Here is a 19618-nt window from a genome sequence, read left to right as displayed (position 1 = left end):
TCTCTCTCTCTCTCTCTCTCTTTTTTTTTTTTTGTTATTAATAATATTATTTGTTATTGTATGTTTTTTTTTATAATTTTTAATTTTTTTTTTTTTTTTAAAAATATTTATAATTATTTTTTTTTTTTTTTTTTTTTTTTTGCGTTTTTTTTTTTTTTTTTTTTTTTTTTTACGCACACACACACACACACACACACACACACACACACACACACACACACACACACACACACACACACACACACACACACACACACACACACACACACACACACACACACACACACACACACACACACACACACACACACACACACACACACACACACACACACACACACACACACACACACATCTATCTACACACACACACACACACACACACACACACATCTACACACACACACACACACACACACACACACACATCTATATATATATATATATATATATATATATATATATATATATATATATATATATATATATATATATATATATATATATATATATATATATATATATATATATATATATATATATATATATATATACATATATGATTTCATCTAAATCACACCACCAGATTCAGCGTATCAGAGAACCCTATTATAGAAGTTTCAAGCTCCTATGTGCAAAAATTTGGAATTTTGTAGTTTTTGCCAGAAGAAAGATCACAGATGCGTGTTTATTTTTTTTTTTTCCCCAGGGGTGATCTTATAGATCCAGTAGTCCTAGAATATCGTTAAGGGCTCATTCGATTGGAAATTGAAAGTTCTAATGCCCTTTTTAAGTTACAAAAAAAAATTGGAGGGCAACTTGGCCGCCTCCCAAGCTCATTTTTTTCCAAAAGTTACCCAATCAAAATTTTTTTCAACATAGTCGAAAATATAATAAATGTCTTTGAGGATGACTTAATCCCCCACAGTTCCCGGGGGAAGGGCTGCAACCCCTTGTTTACACATACTGCTGGTTAATGGGAAGTATACAGACGTTTTCAGGAGAGATTTTTTTCTGGTGGGGGGGAGGGTCGGAGGAGGGGTTAACGGGGGAGTATCTTTTCAAGGAGCATGTTTCCTTGGGTGAAGGGAGATTTCTATGAAGGGGGCGCTGGATTTCCCAGTATTATTTAAAAAATGATCAGAAATTAAATAAAAAAACAAGTTTTTTCAACTGAAAGTAAAGAGCGAACATTAAAACTTAAAACGAACAGAATTTATTACGTATATGACGGGTACACCCCCAAGTCAATACCTCGCTCTTTACGCTAAAGTTTTTTTTAGTACTTTCAAAACAGCTATTTATTCTAATTAACCGGCCTTTGTGATTCAGGGGTTTGTGATTCGAACAAAATTCAAGTTTTATCGTAAAGAGCGAGGTAGGGGGCGAACTCCCTAATATACGTAATTAAAACATACGAATATAGAAGTTCGTTACGTAAGTAAATTCGTAAGTTACGTCATAACAAAATTTCGAGACAGTCATTTAGCAAAAAAAAGTAAAATTAATATGCAAATTTTGTTTTAATTATTCATGGACGGTGACCCAAAATCAAAGCTGCATTAATTCAAAAACTTTCAGAAATTAAATAAAAAAAGAAGTTTTTTTTAAATGAAAGTAAGGAGCGACATTAAAACTTAAAACGAGCAGAAATTATTCCGTATATGAAAGGCGCTGTCCCCTCCTCAACACCTCGCTCTTTACACTAAAGTTTGACTCTGTCTCGCAACTTTATTTTTGAAAACAATAAAAAACTTTAGCTTAAAGAGCGCGGCGTTGCGGAGGGGACAGCCCCTTTCATATACGGAATAATTTCTGTTCGTTTTAAGTTTTAACGTCGCTCCCTACTTTCAGTTAAAAAAAACTTTTTTTTTATTTAATACTTTAAAAAAGGCTGCTGAAAACAAGACCTATTGGAAGGGTAAAAAGTTATTTCATAATACACTAGGAGTAGAAGAACTTACTAATGCGCATTTGCTTTACACAAAATAAAGATAATTGGTAAATAAACTCATACGATTACCAATCAGTACATTTGTTGTACTCATAAATTCTTTCAGTAAAGCACTATGAATCTTCAGCGTATAGGGCAAAGGTCTGAGAAGCCTACCTTACAGGCATAATAATTTTTGTTCGTTTGCAGTTTTATTGTCGCTTTTTTTTACTTATTTATGATTTTTTATGTGATTTTTTATCGTTTTAAATACCATGCCCAGGGTTACCCTAAATCTGAGGGGGGGCTACTGCTCTTTGAAACTTCACTCTTTACATCGAAGTTTCCCTTTTGTAGAACACTGTTTCGAGAAAAAAGACGTCATTTAGTGTATCTGATTTTCAAAATAAAGTATATTCTTCCAGAATAAGCTATTGTCTCTGCAATGAAAGGGAATTTGTCACCCCCTCTTTTGATGGGGAATCCCCTAATAGATGGTGTGCACCTATTTGACACTTTATTGCCGTCAGTTTCATTATATAGAAGGTCCATAATAACGGTTCATTTTCACGAACTGCTTGTATGTTTAGTGGGGTCAACGGTATACCACACACCAGTATGGTCTCTCTAGTATGTTATATATAAATACCATTTCAATAGTGTTTAGAATTTTTACGCGATAACATTCGGTTCCTATTCCAACCCAATATGGTGTTTTATGAGTCAAAATACCCGAAACCGGCATATCCATGAAGCATGATCTCGTTTGTTACTTAAACAGGACACTTTAGCCGCGTTTTCAGGCTCAGCGGGTTCGAACACGGGTTGTTTTCGTCTAGTTTCGTCTAGTTTCAGCGGGTTCGAAGTTTCAACCCCGTGTTTTCCTCGAGAACCCGCTTTGTGAAAACGCTTGATGCACTAGATGAGAACAACCCGTGTTCGAAACCGCTGAGCCGTGAACAACCCGTCTTCGAACACGGATTGCAGTTGACAAGAATAGAACAAAAAAGGGCGATGACTACTTTTTTCACACTTTCGATAATCTTCCATTTATTTTTGCTTTATTTAATCTTATCGACGATAATGAAGTTTTCCCTTCTTTCTCCAGAATTTCAATCAAATTTGATTTTTTTAGGTATTTTATTCAGTTATATTATTAAGGCCATTTAAAATCATTACTTTGTTTCGTTTGTGGAAGTATTACATTTTTATTTTGTAATTTTATTTATGTATTTTATCTACTTCTCAATTTTGAGGGAAATAAATAAATAAGTAAATAAATTATTATTAAAAAGATATATATTACTCTGATCATAACCCTAACAAAACTAAAATATTGATAAACATATTCTAAAAATTTAGAGATATCCCAGTGAAGAATCTAGCTTTTGTATAATTATTATCAATATGGCTAATCCGGTTTTAACAAAGTGTCGTGGTATTGAAACTTGGAATTGAAAATTGAGTATCCAATTGAGTAACCAATCAGAATTAAACTGTTGAGACGCTGAATTGAGATTTGAGTGTACTCTGTTGTTGAGTTCTTGAGACCTACAACTACAATGTTGTTTAGACCCATAAGCCACACACAGTGGCGTTGAGAGTTGAGACTAGGAGACCGAGACTTCGGAACTGGAGGATCTGAAATCAAACTTCTGTGATAACGATATGGCTTATATGCAACACTTAAGAAATTCTAAAGCTTATTGGCTTATTAATTTTACATACTCCCTTTGCAAGCCCTGGAATGTTATTATCCTGCAGTTCTGTGTTTTAAACGTCACAACACTTAGCTATCATTTGATTGCTGGGATCTAGCTTTCTCAATTTATCAAATTACAGTTCTGAAAGTGGCATTCCATTTTTTTGTGTGAAAAATGCTTTAAAAGGTTTCAGAAACATAAGGAAATAGGAAAATTCCCCTACTTTTCAAGCAAACCTAAGTCATTTTCTAACAAAAGTCTAAGCAATATAATTATCCTTGATTGGCGAATGCATAGATCTGGGTTAATGAATTGAATAATATTAGTATCCGGCAAGAGCGTAATTTGCTATGGGGCAGGGAGGGGGGGGGGGGAAACTGCCCATCCCATACCTTGGTTTTCCGCACCAGACCACAATTTGCCCCCCCCCCACACAGCTGAAATTTAGTTTCTTCCAAATCTTCTCAAAACTAAGATAAACCTGCATAATTCAAGCATTATTAGAAACAGATCAGAATTTTAGTACATATTTACCTTTATAGTACTATAGGTTACCTTTATATAGTACTATAAAGTACCTTTATAGTACTGTTAAAGTACTAAATAGTATTTTTATGGTTTAAAAAAAAACTAAAAATACTGGTTTAAAAAAAAACAAACGGTTTATTTTTTTAGTTTTTACAATCATTTTTACTTGATTTGGGAAAATTGGCTCCAACCTTGCCTCCCCTCCCCCATGATTTTGACGCAATTAAAGCTCTGGTATCTGGTCTTTCCGGTGCAAGTTGTGACTTTAGGCTTGTAGCAAAGTCGTCTGTACCGCCGGAAAGATACACTTCGAGTCCTTGATGCACACGCTCCCAAATTCAGTGGGTTAGAATTAGAGGATTTTCCAATAGATAAGGGAGTCTATCCCTCAAAAAATTACATTTTTAGGCTCAAATATGCATATTTCAACTTATTTTATCTGTTTTACAATAATTTATCTCGAAATGGTCTTCTTACTGTGTGCGTAATGGTTATAAATAAATGACATTTAAAATATGTTTAAAAAACTGGCAAAAAAAAATTAATTACCAATGGCGTTGGAGGGTTCCTTGTTGTTATAAAAATAAAGGCAAGCATCTTTTAGTAGACAATAATATTTTGTCCACACTCTGACTCTATGACCCAGTTTTGACAAGATACCCTGGCAGTCTGGACTTGTAATTTGATCTGGAAAAGATTGGATGCACCTCCTCACGGCAGACATCCATATGTCATGCTAAAATAAAAAGTTAAAGTCATTATTTTCAAGTTAAAACCCTGACTCGAAAAGATAATACATCACTCGTTAACATAGAGCCACACGAGGACCTATCAAAGCGTATATTCAAAGCATAAACATCTCCAAATAACCGAATACGAAGAATTATTTTTGATCCTCCTTGACCATCATGCTGCTATAAAGAAGGAGGAAGTTGAGAAGTCAAATATAAGTTAAACTCGACTAAAAATAACACTGGACTAAAGTTTAGATAACTGAACAAAATGCCCGACATACTAGATTAAATACTGGACAACAGTAGTTTTCTTAAGGATTTTTTTTTTCAAATGAAAGCAAAGACTTACGTTATAACTCAAAACGAACATAAATCATTCTGCATATTAGAATGTCGTTGAACCTTTATACTAGGAGGTTCTTCATGTTAGAACCTTCTCATTCTCAACTAATTGCTCTTCTTGTCAAAATGTAACTAGTAATTAAATTAACACACTTTAGGGTGCAATTGTATGTGATTCAATTTGCCGATTGTTTTCAAAACATTTAAATCAAAAGTTCTGTTGTTTAAAGCAAAAATAAACTTTTCAATTGTCAAACCACTAGGAAAAGACAAATGAGATTTTATCCTATTGCTCTTCTATTAGAGGATATAATAAGAGGCATATAATAGAGGCATTGCTGCATAAATAATAAGCTTTAGCGTAAAAAGTGGGAGTTGGGGGGGGGTGAAAGCTTCCCTAAAATACAGGATAACTTCTGTTCGTTTTGATTTTTAATGTCGATATTTATGTTCCATTGAAAAGCTTGTCATTTTTATTTAATTTCTGTTAACTTAGTATCCTATTAAACATAGTATGTTATACTGAAAAAAAAACTATAGAATATGCAAAAGGGGACTTCGTTGCGTTAAGATTTTAGGGAAGGATTTCTAGGAAAAATATTGCTCCTGGAGAATACGCGACCTTCCACCTTGAAACATTGCTCCACTGAAGCAAACAAAATTAATAATAGACTTTACCAACAATAACAGATTTATATAGAAAATAGCCTACAATGGTCTACAATTTTACAATCGCCCTATACTTATTCTGAGGAGTCTCTGCAGCATCGTCTAAGTATCATAAGTATAATAAGTATCTAAGTATCATAAGAATGCAATCTGTTACTTCTAAGCTAAACATATTTCAACAAAAATGCTTTAGTCAAAATAAATTATTTCAAAAGAGAGAAGGCTAGAGGCTAAATCTGAATTTATCGGAAAATCCTCTCACAAAATCTTAGAAAGTTTGGGACAATTCAAAGGGGAGGACGCCCCCTCTCCTTTCTAAGGTCCCTCTGACCTTCCATTCTTCCCCCATAGCTACTGTTCAGTGATTTAATCTTGTATAACCGTTAATAATACTGTATATACGTTCTAAATAATAGCAATTTGGTCGAGACTGAGTATGTGCTTAGAGAAGAAAGCAACACCATTTGGTAGACCTCAGAAACTGGGTGGATATTTAAATAGCTTTCGATAGTTCTAGGCGTGCTCATCTCAGAATCTTCATTCAATGGATTTTGGTCCCAGTTGGGTGAAAATTCTGGTTTTGCGGCAAAAAATGACAGAAATCACCATATTTCAGCGGCATGATGCTGTTTGAGATATTAAAGTGAATTCTATTCGTATTTGGTTTTAATCATGATCTTTACTTTTCTTTAAAAGATATCATGAAAACACTATTAAATCAAATTCTTTACAAGAGAGAATAATCTTGGCAGAACCAGTAATTCAGGACTAAAATGGGAAAAGAGAGGGGAAAGTTTCGGGAAGGAATTTCCAAGGTAGAGTTTCAAATACTTTTTTTTACTCGATATATTTGTTGAAACGAAGTAAAAATTGCAAACAATAAAATTTTACCCAAGCAAAGACGAGGAGGATCCCCCCCTCACTTTCACTGGATCTTCCTGTACGTGTAAAAAAATTGGCCTGCCTCGTATAAAATTAAAAGAAAACTCTGGTTCTTTTGAAGGTCCTTCCACAGATTTTTTCAGTTTTCTGCGGGTTGTTTTCCCGAATTTTCTTGCTGTTTTGAAAGATGTTTATTTAACACCTACAAAGTAGGTGTTGAATTGTGGAGAAAAGAAAAACAAACAGCAAAACCAAAACAAATAACCTGTGTTGCCGATGCAGCTGCTTGAAATAAGCATGCAGCCCAATGATTGGCTGTGTTTTCGTCATCAGCTGCAAGAATATGTTTCATTACACCAGATTTGGAAAGAGTAATTGCATAGTCCTTTTCTGGTGTTGAGGTCCGAGAAACTTGCAAACCTTCCATCATAACTACTCCTGTGGGCTGAGCTGCCTGGAAAATATGAAATTATTAAGTAAATATGTAATACAATTAAAAGGTAGAGATACAAGCTGATTGTAGTGTATGCTGGACACTGTGTATCTTGAAAAAATTAGGTTGTTCGTAAAGTAAATGCCCTAATTTCAAAATCTGCTTGTATCAACTTCTGCGTTTGAAGTTGATGCCAAAACAAGCCAAATGGCTTCTATCAGGTTCAGCAATATGGTAGGTCACCACGCGTTGTAGCGTCCAGGATTTTGGGCACAGTTATTTTTGCAGAGCATTGTTTGGGAATATTCCTCATTTCTTCGACATTGCAATTCGTATGCTATTAGCACGTTGCTCAAACCTGCAGCAAAAAACTGAATCTGTTTTCTAACAGTTGAGATTAGATATATCCTAGGTATGCATTTGGAGACGTAGAGGTTTTTGAACAATTAGATGGTCTGTATGTTCATTAAATTGGGATAAAACATAGAGATAATTTTCAGAACATATATTTTATCTGAAGAACACGTAAATGCATGCTTACTACACCTTGAACTGTCGCAAAATTTTTCGCTACACATAAACAACGCAGTATCTATAAACTCATGTTGCATTTTAATACTTTCATTTAAAAAAAAATAGTAATTTAGTGTATAAATAGTAATGCTATAAAAACAACAAAATAGCAAAAAAGACACAAAGAAGAAAATACAGCTTTAGTAGCTGGAAACAAAAGATTTTGACTCCATTTCACTTAGGGAAAAAAAAATAAATCTTTATTTTGCTGATGAGCCAAAAAATGTCAATGATTAAGCTACACTTAATTTGGAAATACAACGGGAAATGCTCTGAGGATGATAGACTGGGTATAAAAAATTGGAGCTGTTCCGGTGTTGAGAAATGGCTTAGGGTATCCGTTCCATCATAAACTCTTTCCTCCGTCCCTATCCCCGAAAGGAAGATCCTGCTTGCGTGGCCTCATAGTGGCGTCAGGTTGGACCTTCAACGAGTTTGCCTAACCAGAACCGTGAATGCAAACAGCACTGGAGGATGACCTTGACGAGTGGTGCCCTTCACGGAAATTATAGCTAGTAAACGACACAGCATTTGAACTGGATACTCGTTGATAGATAATTCTTGTGGGTTTTGTTTGTTTTGGTGGGCTTTTTTGGACTGAAAAACCTCTTCCTAGCTAAGATATCTGTTATTGGCTGTTTTTCCATGGTAGTGTAATGTTTGCAGGCACGAATACAGAGTCAGAGGTAATAGGCTTTAGATTCCTTGTTCAGGATTTCAACTATTGTAAATAGAAGAGCATCGCCGAGTGTGAAAAACCATATCGTGACCGAAATGGGTCTATGATTGCAAAGAATCTTCATTCATACTGAAGGTACCCGGGATAATTTGCTGCCCGGTTCTAAGCCAGCTTAAGCGCTTCGTGTACACTTGACAAGATGTGTTGGTCTCCGTTCTTCACTGGTTTGCAAACCATTGCTTTTCCTGAGGTTATAACAATTTATGTGCTTTAAATAATATGAACATTGCAACTTGGAATGTCACATAAAAAACCAATATCGTATTGACCATTTGACAGAGGAATTAAGATGTTTTTGACTGGATTTATTAGAAGTTTCAGAAATGCATACCACAGGAGTCAAAACATGAAATTAGGGGATATAGAATATATTGGAAACAGCCTTTTGCGAGGTTGTCAAGATAGCTTTCAGCAGTATCTTGGAAAGAACTTGTGAGACCTAGGGAACAGCTTGTGAGATCAAAAAAAATCTTAATGAGTTTTTTTATCGTGTATCGTGTTCGTTTAAAATTCGAATTTCGTCTTGTCTGTAGTGGTAAAAGTTGGCTAAACAAATTTTATTTTAAATCTGCCTAAGAGTTTTAGCACTTTAAGACCCAGCGGGGCAAGAATTTATTCACAGTGAACTAGCGATGTAAATTAGAAGACATTATATATCCAGGTTTAACAAAATAGGGTATCCATAATATGTCTTTAACGGTTTGGGAGACCGGTTCGGAACTTCCAGTAGGTATTTGTGGGTCAAGTCAACTGCAAATTTTGGCTGGTGGAAGGGGGCGAAGATAAATCTAATGACACTATGCGCATCTAAGTCATCAAAATAGCATATCTGCAATATTTCAGGATCAACTAGGTATGAAGTTGACACTTCCAGGTAGCGTTTTTGTCGGCGGGGGCGGGGGAGAGATTGAAAATTGTTTTGAGGTGGAGGAGGGGGAACTGAAAAATTTTCGTATCTGATGTATCTAAAAGTTTTTGCCCCATAGGCCCTACAGAAATCAGAATCAACTCATACCTAAGTTACGAAATAAATCAGGATACTATATAGTACCAGGTTACTAGGTTATCAAAATATTACATCTGGAATGTTTCAAAAATGGCTTTGGTATCAAGCTGAAGCTTCTACAAATTGTTAGGTCGGCCTAGTATACATCAAATTGCAACTTAGGGGGAGGGTGATAAAATGTATTTTCTCCGATCAATTTAAACTATTTTTACACTCAAAGCCCCAATGGGATATATAATCTACTTTTAACAGGTTAACAGGCTTTTCTACGGGTTAAGCAGCAAGGTAAATAAAAAGGCACTATGTGTTACCAGGTGATCGAAACGAAGTATATGCATTAAACTAGGAACAGTCTAAAGGAAGAGTCTAAAGATTTTGGTCTCTAATATGTTTCAAATTTACGGTTCTGAACCCCTGTTAAACTTCGATCGATTTCTATCGATATAGACCAAAAGAAACCCTATTTACCCATGTTATCAAAATAGTGTATCTGCATTATCTTAGGAACAGCAAAGGGGAAACGAACCAAAATCCACCGGGGGTGCTTTGGGCCAGGTAGAACTCAAATTCTTGCCTGGGGAGGGGCAGAGGTAAACCAAAAGAACCAATGTATTCATACTATCAAAATGGAATATCTGCAAAACCTTGGGAAAAAATTGTTCTGAAACCTACGGAGTATTGAAAGGGGAGGATAGGAGGCAACGAGACTCCACGTTTTAATTATAGATGAAGGAGATGTAGGTATTTTAGGGAAAGATTAGAATAGGGTGTCAGCAAGTTGTAAAGGCACAGCATTTTCCTACCCTTAAGATTAATAAAAGGTTATGAGAAGGTTGTAAGGGTGATAACTGTCGTGAAGTTTACCGAGAATAAGTTTTAAGAAAATGATTCGTGTATAGGTTAATATGGTATTTCAATGGGATGCTCTAAGGGTGCTTTATGGCGGAAGGGCACCGTGCAGAACCGTAGAAGTCAGTTTTTCAATTTGTTAATTTATAGCAGTTTACCTAGTTTTAATCAGTTATGTTTGGCTACCCAAACTAAAAAAAGATAATTAGATTTTTTAATTTAGTGCAGGTGACATTAAAGTTATAGCAAATTTAAGTATAGTAATTTAAGTAAAGTATTATAATATTACCGAGCGGAGAAAAGGTGTGATTTTATTATTTTTAAAAAATTAGGGGATATAGAGTGCGTCAAATGCATGTATCCATTGTGTCCAAAATTTTTGGCTTTGAATGTATTCATGGTAAACTAGTGAAGTAAATCAAAAGACAGTGCATTCACCAAGGAAAAATAGCGCGTCTATAATATTTTATGAACGACTGGAAGGATCAGGTTAAAACGTTGATTTAGTGTTTCAGAAGAAAAAGAGGATTTTAAACATTATGTTTAGGGATACAGATAAGAGCACCGAAACGTTTATTATTTATTATTATTTATTTATTTTATTCAATACAGGAGAAAGCCATAGGCCTGCCACAATAAATGCGACATTTATTATCGTCCAAAAAATGACCGACAATATCTTCATAGAATCCCTAATTGTTTTGTTGATTTTTCAATTTGTAATTATGAAGGGGAAATGTTTACAGCATATCCTATTTTTAGTCGCACGCAAATGACGCTCTGCGCTTTAGAAGGTTTGGGGAGTGGTTGTCCACCCTCTGCTTGTCATAATATCTGTTGGTTTTAAAATTGGACTTGATTATTAATTTTAATTTCTATTCGTTTTAGAATTAATTTATTCATGTGTAGCAGTATCTATTATCTTTACTTTTGATGTGACTTTCATTTTAGTTTCTGTTCGTTTTAGGTTTAAATTATTGTCTAACTTTATTTCTGTTCGTTTTCTGTTTTAATAGGACTCTTTAATGTCCATTGAGAAACTTCTTTTTTCGATTTTTTTTTCTAATCTCTCTAAAGAGGGAGGAACATCATCATCATAATTAATCAATTTTCAATGTTAATTTTCAAACTCTCATCTATATTAATAAACCGTTTCGGATAACAAACTAAGATTTTTGGCAGAACTTTAGTACTTTGAGGACCTAAGAAATGTTTTATTTATTATTTAAGAATGTTACATATTTTCTTCTTTTAAACCAAATTTAAAATTGTGATTAAATTCAGCTGATATTATATGATGCCAGGGTTTTTGCAATGATTTTTGAAAGTTTATCCTTAATTTCGTTAAAATTCCTTTAACAAATTTCTTTAACGTTAAAATTCCGTTAAAATTTCTAAAAATATGATATAATGAGTTGTATCACTTTCGAAAACTGGGATGGATCAACATGATTTCTAAAAATTTAAGAACAGAATTAAGCAAACTACTTACATCTTCTTTTCTGTAGAAATAAAGGCAGTTATCTGTCTTGAGAACAAGCCATCTCCTAAGCCAATGATCTTCGCTATAATTATTGATTGACTGTTTCCAAAGTTGTCCACTTATTGTGACAAGAGTCCCGTTGAGAGACGATTTTTTCTCATGTTCAAGGACCGTTGAAGTTCGAATTACATCTAATGTCAACTCATCTGCCCCTAGAAAAATAGAAAGAAAAATTCAAGAGGTGCTAAAATCTGTTTTGGATTAAACAGCTAAACACAGTCTTTGATCCAAGATTCTTTCAAATCTAATGTGACTTCAAGTTGTATTCAAAAATCTATATTTTAACCGTCATTTCTAGGTCTTGTACTCTATTTTTTTTTTTCAAATTCCCCTTCAAGATTTCAAATACAAATTGTTTTTGGTTCTAGGAATTGCAGCTTTTGTTTAAAGATAATTTTTAAGTTTCTTGCCTTTAACACAAAGGAATAAGGTAAAACTGAAAATAAATGATTACAAAAAACTGCCGGCGGTGCAAAAATCCAGACAGCTTTTTCACATACATTATGAAAATTATAGTCAAAATTATATGACATTTCGAAAAATCATAACAGAATTGTAAAAGGAATTAAACTATATACATTTCTGTTACGTTTTTGTGAGTCGGAAAAAAAAAATATCTTTTTTTCATTTTGTTTTCGAAAGAATTATTCCTTTTATTAATATTCACTAAAAAATAAAAATGACTATAACTATCTACCTTAGTTCTGCCCTAGTAATGACCTATGGATGGATGATAGATAGACTTATCTATCAAGAAATGAAATGACATCATTTTATACTATCCTAAAAAGAGCTCATCCCAGATTTGCCTCTCAATTACTCGGACTATCTGTCTTGGCTTTTTTCCACAATTAGCCATGTCTTGATGCCTACTGCAAAATACTTGATTTTAATTCAAAACATTACCGCTAAAATAAATGTATATTATGCAAAAATTTGCACGAGGAGACCTTCATTAATAAACTACGTCTTAAAAAAAAACCCACTAAAATATCCAAATTACAAAAAGACCCGTTACACCAGGTTATTTAGCAATTATTACATGAGACTACGAGTAATGAGGCTTTTTCACATTCAGTGTAACACACTGGATTTACTACTGGATTTAGCGTAACACACTATTGGATTTACTACTGGATTTAGCGTAACACACTATTGGATTTACTTTCCGGATTCCCAGTTGGCAGTTTTGAATTTAACGCAACAAATTAATTAAAACCGCAAATCCGTTCTCGAGCCTCATCAAGGTTTTTTTTTTACTCCTAAGTGTAATTAAGGTCATTATTATTAGACATCGACCTATTAGTAATATGAGTAACAACTAATGATTTAGAAAAGCTTTTACTGCACTTTAATAAGTTTATGCTAAACAAAAATATAGTTATATTTTGATAGTGGTTTTTACAGTATGTGTTGATGAATGTTTAGTGTTTATGGTGAAGTGATCTAAAATAATCATTTTCTAAAATACTATGGGTTTAAGGTCAAGTCTAAGTTTCAAATTTTGCATTCAAGATAGCATTAGAAATCTTTCGACAAAAAAAGAGAACTTGGCCATCTATTGTTCCATAGGAACTATCATAAATATTTCACCAGTGTAGGCCTAAAGACAAGAGAAGCCTCAGCTCTAGAAAAAGAATTAAAAATCTAAAACATATACTGAATTAAAAAAAAAAACAAGAAGATAAAAACCCAAAAAATAAAAACCAAAAACCAAAAATATAACGAAAAAATAAAGGCAGAAACTTAAGTTTAAATAAATTCAGAACAAAGGAAATTGATCTAGAATGACGATTTAGATATAAAACTGAATTATTCCTGTCCATTCTATTTGTCTTTATATTTAAAAAAGATTTTGGTCTTGTATGGTTTTCTTTCCCTATTTTCTTCTTTTGGAAACTGATTGTAGATACCCGGACAGATCTTTCTAGACTCCTCACCACCTAAGCTTCCTTGGGTATCCAAAAAATGTTGTGGAGTTGTAGTTGCGAGAGTCCTATTACTTTTCATCCTGTGAGTGGTTTCCTAAATCCATAAATAATTTTTAAATATAAGATAGGAGAAAAACATTCTCATTCTGCCTTCCTTAGACTAAAATGTGCATCTTAACATTTTCTTTCGTTTTATTTTCTTTATAAATAATTTTCCGCCTCAAGCAATGTCTTTCTTAGTTTGAATTATCCTTAGTAAAACAAAGCTTCACATGAATGCAAATTGGCACAAACAACACGTTTTGAGGATTCGTCTCTTCGGTTTAAAAAACATTAAAAAATTCTAGCAGTAAAAAATAATAATTGTAACAAAATTAACCGGCATGTGCAAGGCTCACAACTTCTGTGTGGGATACATCCAGGATGTCATTGCCATTAAGGGCAATAACGACATCACCAATAGCCAATCCAGAAACATCAGCTGGTGTTCCAGGTTCGATTGCTGAGACTACAACCGGACGTGAGCCATGGATTCGGAAACCAAACTCTCCACCTTCTTCCCGCCGTATGACTATCCTTTCATCACATTCTGGAAAGAGAAGAAATTTAATGAAAAGAGATTTCATAGCAACAACAACAGCAGCTTCATTTGATTTTTCTTTTCTTTTGTAAGTTATATCAGCCATCATGATATTCGTTTATGCCTGGTACCGCTTATGCGATCTTTATTCACTTATTTATACTTGATTGACAAGTTGCAGAACCACAAGAATTTGCAATCTTTGGCGTTCATTTTATTAAAGGTAAGGTTTTAAAGAATAAAACACCACTCTTAGCCAAATTTCCAACTTAAGGCTCCGTCATCAAATTATTGTTGAAAAAGTGCCACTGGGCTAAGTGAGAAGGTGCATCTACCACTTAGCAATGTTGTTATACGCAAAGGCTTCGCGTCCTAAAAGAAAATTTGGCTATATTCACGTCACTATGATTGCAAAAAATCCTCATAAAGTCGAAGTCTCTATAGCGTCTACTAGATCCAAACTGCAAGATTTATTATATATTAAAGTAGTCCTGGTTTTATTGCTGTTATTGTTTCTGTTCTAGAATAATTGGCTCAATGCCATGAATGTCAACGCCTAATTTTGGTTTCTAAGTCGGGACAAATTTACTTCCCAATTAAGCTCTTATCCCTTATTAAAATGACATTTCCTAGGTAAACCAGTAGGTGAAAAAACGTCACCTATTTTTTTAACAGAGGAAAAAAGAAAGTGACTGTTATTATAAGTGAAGTGCAATCAAACTTGGAAATATTCTGCTGAAAATTGAAAATCTTCTCTATCAAAGTAACTAAAGCGGTGAAATGCAGTCTTTCTACATTGTCTTTCAATTTAAATTTTTCACTGGATTTCAATATAAATTGTAAAAATTTAGCTACTTTATAATTATATCAGGAACACACATTTCAAATGAAAAATAAGATAAGTATAGAAAACATTGGCTCACACTTTCTTTCCAGAGGAATTAAAGATTTAAGCAGGGTTCCCGTATAACTCAATCCCAGTTCAAATCAGCCCCTTTGACTCAACCTCGTTCAACTCAACTCCCATTCAACTCAACCACCTTTTAACTCGATCTCTGTTTAATTAAACCCCCATTCAGAACCCCCCGTTTAATTCAGCCCTCATGCAGCTGAACCCACATTTGACTCGACCCCTATTTAACACAACCCTTATGCAACTCAACACCAATTAAACCCATATGCTCGCCAAATATAGCCTATGTACTTTCTAATTGGTAGTGCTTTTTTTGCCATGCATTTCCATGCAGATCTAAATAAGGATAGATAGTATAGTCAGAGAGAAATGCAAATTGGACCCTTCTTACTTTATACGAACACTATTATTAGGAGGAAGGAAAAGTCACTAGATTATCAAAATAAGCATGTATACAAGCTAAGAGATTGTTACAAAATAAATAATCGACAAAAGTACTGAGTTAGTATGGATTTCAAACAGAAAATTACCCCCAGGTTTCGCAGACAGAAGTCGGATAGCATAAATTTCCTGGTGCCAAATCGCCAGCATATGGTGGTAAATACCTTGCAAATCTTCTTCCAATCTACTGCACCCTAAGACAACATCTTTGATTCAATCGCTAAATTTTAGAGCTTTGTGTACAAATTTTGCTAATAAATATGTTTTATTAAACAGCAAACCTTTTATTTTCCCCCTATTTTTAAGAACTTAAACACTATACACAGGACGTTTTAAAGACAAAGCTTGAATACATACTACTGAGTAATTGTTTGAAAAGACTCGCATTTTTCGCTTTAAAGGTAGATCAGTAGGTAGGTTTGGCCACCCTGTTCTGCCACCTATGTAATTTAAAGAGCAATTAAGGCTATTCATAAATTAATTACCAAAATAGATACAAAATATTCCCACTAACAAGTACGATACACGAACAGGAAAGCAGCCGACGAACGGCTGTTATATGTTATTCATTTATAACAGTTGTATTTTCCGAAATTGACCACTATTGAAAAAGTTTTGGAAAAAGAACTCAGGGAAAAAGTTGCGGATCGTATGGAAGAAAAACGCCAGGAGCACGGTAGAACTAATGCTTTCTTCTATCTATTATCAATATACATGGATGATAATACCTTACGGGCTAGAGCATGGCATGTTCTTGATAGTGTTTTAGTAAATTAAATAACTGTTTTTCATATAAATGTATTAATTCTTAAACCTAGGGAATACTCTTGTAGCTAAATGAAGTAAAGAGCGTCCCCTCTAGAAAAGAAAACTATTCCTTTTTTTTAATACGACCGTCCTTTGTTATCTTTCTGAACTAGAGTTATCTTTTTTCGTCTTTTTAAATATGTTTTGACATTTTTTTTAATATGTCCTTTTGGTATGAATTTTCATTGACCTTTCCTTACGTTGCTTTAATCAAGTTTTTGGTTTTTTCTTTAAACGTTTCTTTTTATGTTTGTTTTGACTCGAAAACACGAATTGGGCCAGATAAGGCTTGTTCGTTTTACCCAATAAATCTTATTCCCCCCACATTCAATAGGTTCATTGGCATCAGTTTTTGTAATTTTGGGCATTCAATAGGCAATCGCATACTATTAAATTGAGTTTGCTTATTGAAACCTATTAAATTAATTATTTGCTTACTGTGTTTCAAAGCCCAATAAGCTCCAATTCCTTCTTATACAGATAAAAAGTTTTTGGTATATTTCGCCAGGAATTCTATTCCAGTATTGAGATTATCCGAAACCGTTTCCACACTAATCCAAACAAGATGAAGAAGAAGACTACACCGCCATATATATCCTGTACACAATTTTTTTTTTCAAAGTTTTTTCAAGCCTACAATTTGTAAGTGGGTAATCAGAATCAAGGTTTAAGTGATATTTTTTTTTTTGAAAATAGGTAAATAGAAGCTTGGAAGATCAGTTTTTCTATCTATAACAGGAATCTGACAGAAAATACCAAGACACAAAAATAGTAGAGAATAGTTGGGAACAAAATGATTTGGCACAAGCATTTGAAACTGATCTTTCGCCATTTTAATTTTCTGTTTCTGTGATACAAATGATATAAAAATAAAGAAACACCCACGTCAATCGTAAATCTTGACTTCCTTATTCACAAGGATGGCTACGGTGTAGCTAGGGCGTAATATAATGCAAAAAGTGCTATGTCGGGGTAAGCAGCATTGACAGACATAGTTGGATTTAAAAAAAATACGACGACTTTGATGGAGATTCAATGGTCAGATTGACAAATTAGCCGAAAAAAGAGGCACTGACGGTGATTTTATTTCTTATTTTATTTTTTTTTTGTAAACAACTTGTTTTTCGGTCAAAGTATTTCTCTAAAGTATTTGCATGTCTTAAAAAAGTTTGTAAATAATTTAGTTATGGTAACAGTTTCTAGTTTAAAATCTGGTTCTGTTCATTTTCAAAAAAGATGTTGCCAAATACAATTATTAGCCCCGTTGAATTTCCTTATAAAAGAGAAGGGGTTAGGAGTGAATAACGAAAGCCTCCATAACATATTATTGTTAAAATTTTTGGTAAAATGCATGCGGTGGATATAGCGTGGGTCTATCAAAAATGTTGCTGTAATTAATTATATTCTTACCTATAGAGCCTTGCCCCATGCGTCGAAACATTTCCATGGATGCTTTTCTATGAACTAGGCGGTGTGTCACAGCAGTATACTTTTTACGAAAATCTTTTTCTGAAGAGGTAGAAGCATCTGACAAACATCTTTCAGACTGATCGTTTTCTTCTTCGTCGTCTGCTATTATGAAGGAATTATTAACAAAATATTACTTACCCTTCTTTGCAAAGGAAATGGTTAAAAGGATACACTCAAATTTTTAAGGTGCTCAATAATACATTTCTATTTAATTTAGTGAATCAAATAAAAAGCTCCCCGGTGAATAAATTTTGTTCGTTTTAAGTTTCAATCTCGCTATTTACTTCCATCAGGAAGACTTTATTAAAAAAATAATTTTAATAAAAGACCAGTCAACGATAAAAATCACTATCGGCACAGTTAGCACTGAAGTGCCGTTGGTTCCAGGAATCACCAAAGTAGCTGAAATTGAAATGATCCCAGCTGAAGAAGCTGATGCTAAGGTACAATTATCTTCGGAGAAAATATATAATATAAAAAATATAAAATATATAAATATATAAATCTTCGGAAAACATAAAAGTATATAAATAAATTCATTGAATAGTCATTAACGAAGCTACTGAAGATATAGATTCACAAAAGAGTGGCTTGTTCTAGGCCAGGATTTTAAATTTGTAACACACGGACGTTCAACAAAGATAAGTCATCTATCCAAATTAAAAAGCAGCATATTAATTGAGATTACATGAGCTTTAATCTCTGTAGTAAATATAGAATCGCTTAATTAAAGATATTGTGATAATCCCTCAACCTTTGATAAGTCAGCATAAAAAACACTCAAAATTAGTGTTAATCTATAAAGATATCGTAGATAAAAAAAAACAGTGTAGAATTCGGCTTTTCCCCTTTTAGAGTGAAAAAGGCCTATGTCTTTTTAAGCCATTTAAAAAAAAAAGTATTCCCTCCCGAAATGCTGTTTACTGACTGCAAACTAAAGGCTCCTCCTTGTCTGATTATGTCATGTTGCCTTTAGAAAGTCTTTGTCTATTGTATTTGTTAATGAGATAAAAATTTCCGTAAAATATTGCATAAGACTTATGTAATAAAAATGTCAAATAAAAATATTGTAGTTTCCGTTCCAAAGAACCCTTTGGCAACATTTAAAAACCCTAGCTGGATAAGGTTACCCATAAGATAAAAAGGAGACATATTAGAGCTACCACACAAAAAAGTAATTTTTCTTGTTGTTCAAGGTGGGATTAATGAATAACGGAAATAAATTATCAACTATACTTTTAATGACAAAACAGCCAATGGTTGGTACATCATTCCACAGTCATAGCCTATTGGATCTAAGGAAAGAGGAACGAATACATCAAAACAAACTAAGCGCTTGAGAACAAAGCAACACACGAAGGAAGGAGCAAAGGAACGAAAACAAAGGAAGAAAAACAGGAAAAAATGGATCTCAAAACTACGCAAAAGACACTATGTGTATCCAGGTCATCGAAATATTATATCTGCAATATCTGGCAAAGGCTCCAGGGATAGAGTTGAAACTTTAAGATACAGTTGCAGGGGAGAAAGGGAGGAAGAAAG

General features: G+C 33.7%; 1 protein-coding gene across 6 annotated transcripts in view; it reads right to left on the bottom strand.

Moving 5' to 3' along the window:
• Positions 1-19618, bottom strand: part of LOC148945260 (uncharacterized) — a 160596-nt gene that overhangs the window by 4654 nt on the left and 136324 nt on the right. For 4 of the 6 annotated variants that reach the window (XM_089098760.1, XM_089098761.1, XM_089098765.1 and 1 more), the window contains 6 exons: positions 18017-18178; positions 15889-15993; positions 14245-14454; positions 11884-12086; positions 7057-7245; positions 4714-4900 (listed from right to left, as the gene is read on the bottom strand). In XM_089098760.1, coding sequence (XP_088954886.1) covers positions 4714-4900; positions 7057-7245; positions 11884-12086; positions 14245-14454; positions 15889-15993; positions 18017-18178 — 1056 coding nt within the window. The remainder of the gene's footprint in view (positions 1-4713; positions 4901-7056; positions 7246-11883; positions 12087-14244; positions 14455-15888; positions 15994-18016; positions 18179-19618) is intronic. The other 2 variants (XM_089098763.1, XM_089098764.1) reach the window with 2 other exon arrangements.

This window comes from Artemia sp. Qi Xiang Cuo, chromosome 13 (assembly GCF_049724085.1).
Source record: "Artemia sp. Qi Xiang Cuo chromosome 13, ASM4972408v1, whole genome shotgun sequence".
Lineage (NCBI taxonomy): Eukaryota > Metazoa > Arthropoda > Branchiopoda > Anostraca > Artemiidae > Artemia > Artemia sp. Qi Xiang Cuo.
Note: the sequence above shows the minus strand (reverse complement) of the source record. Positions and strands in the feature narration are given on the sequence as shown.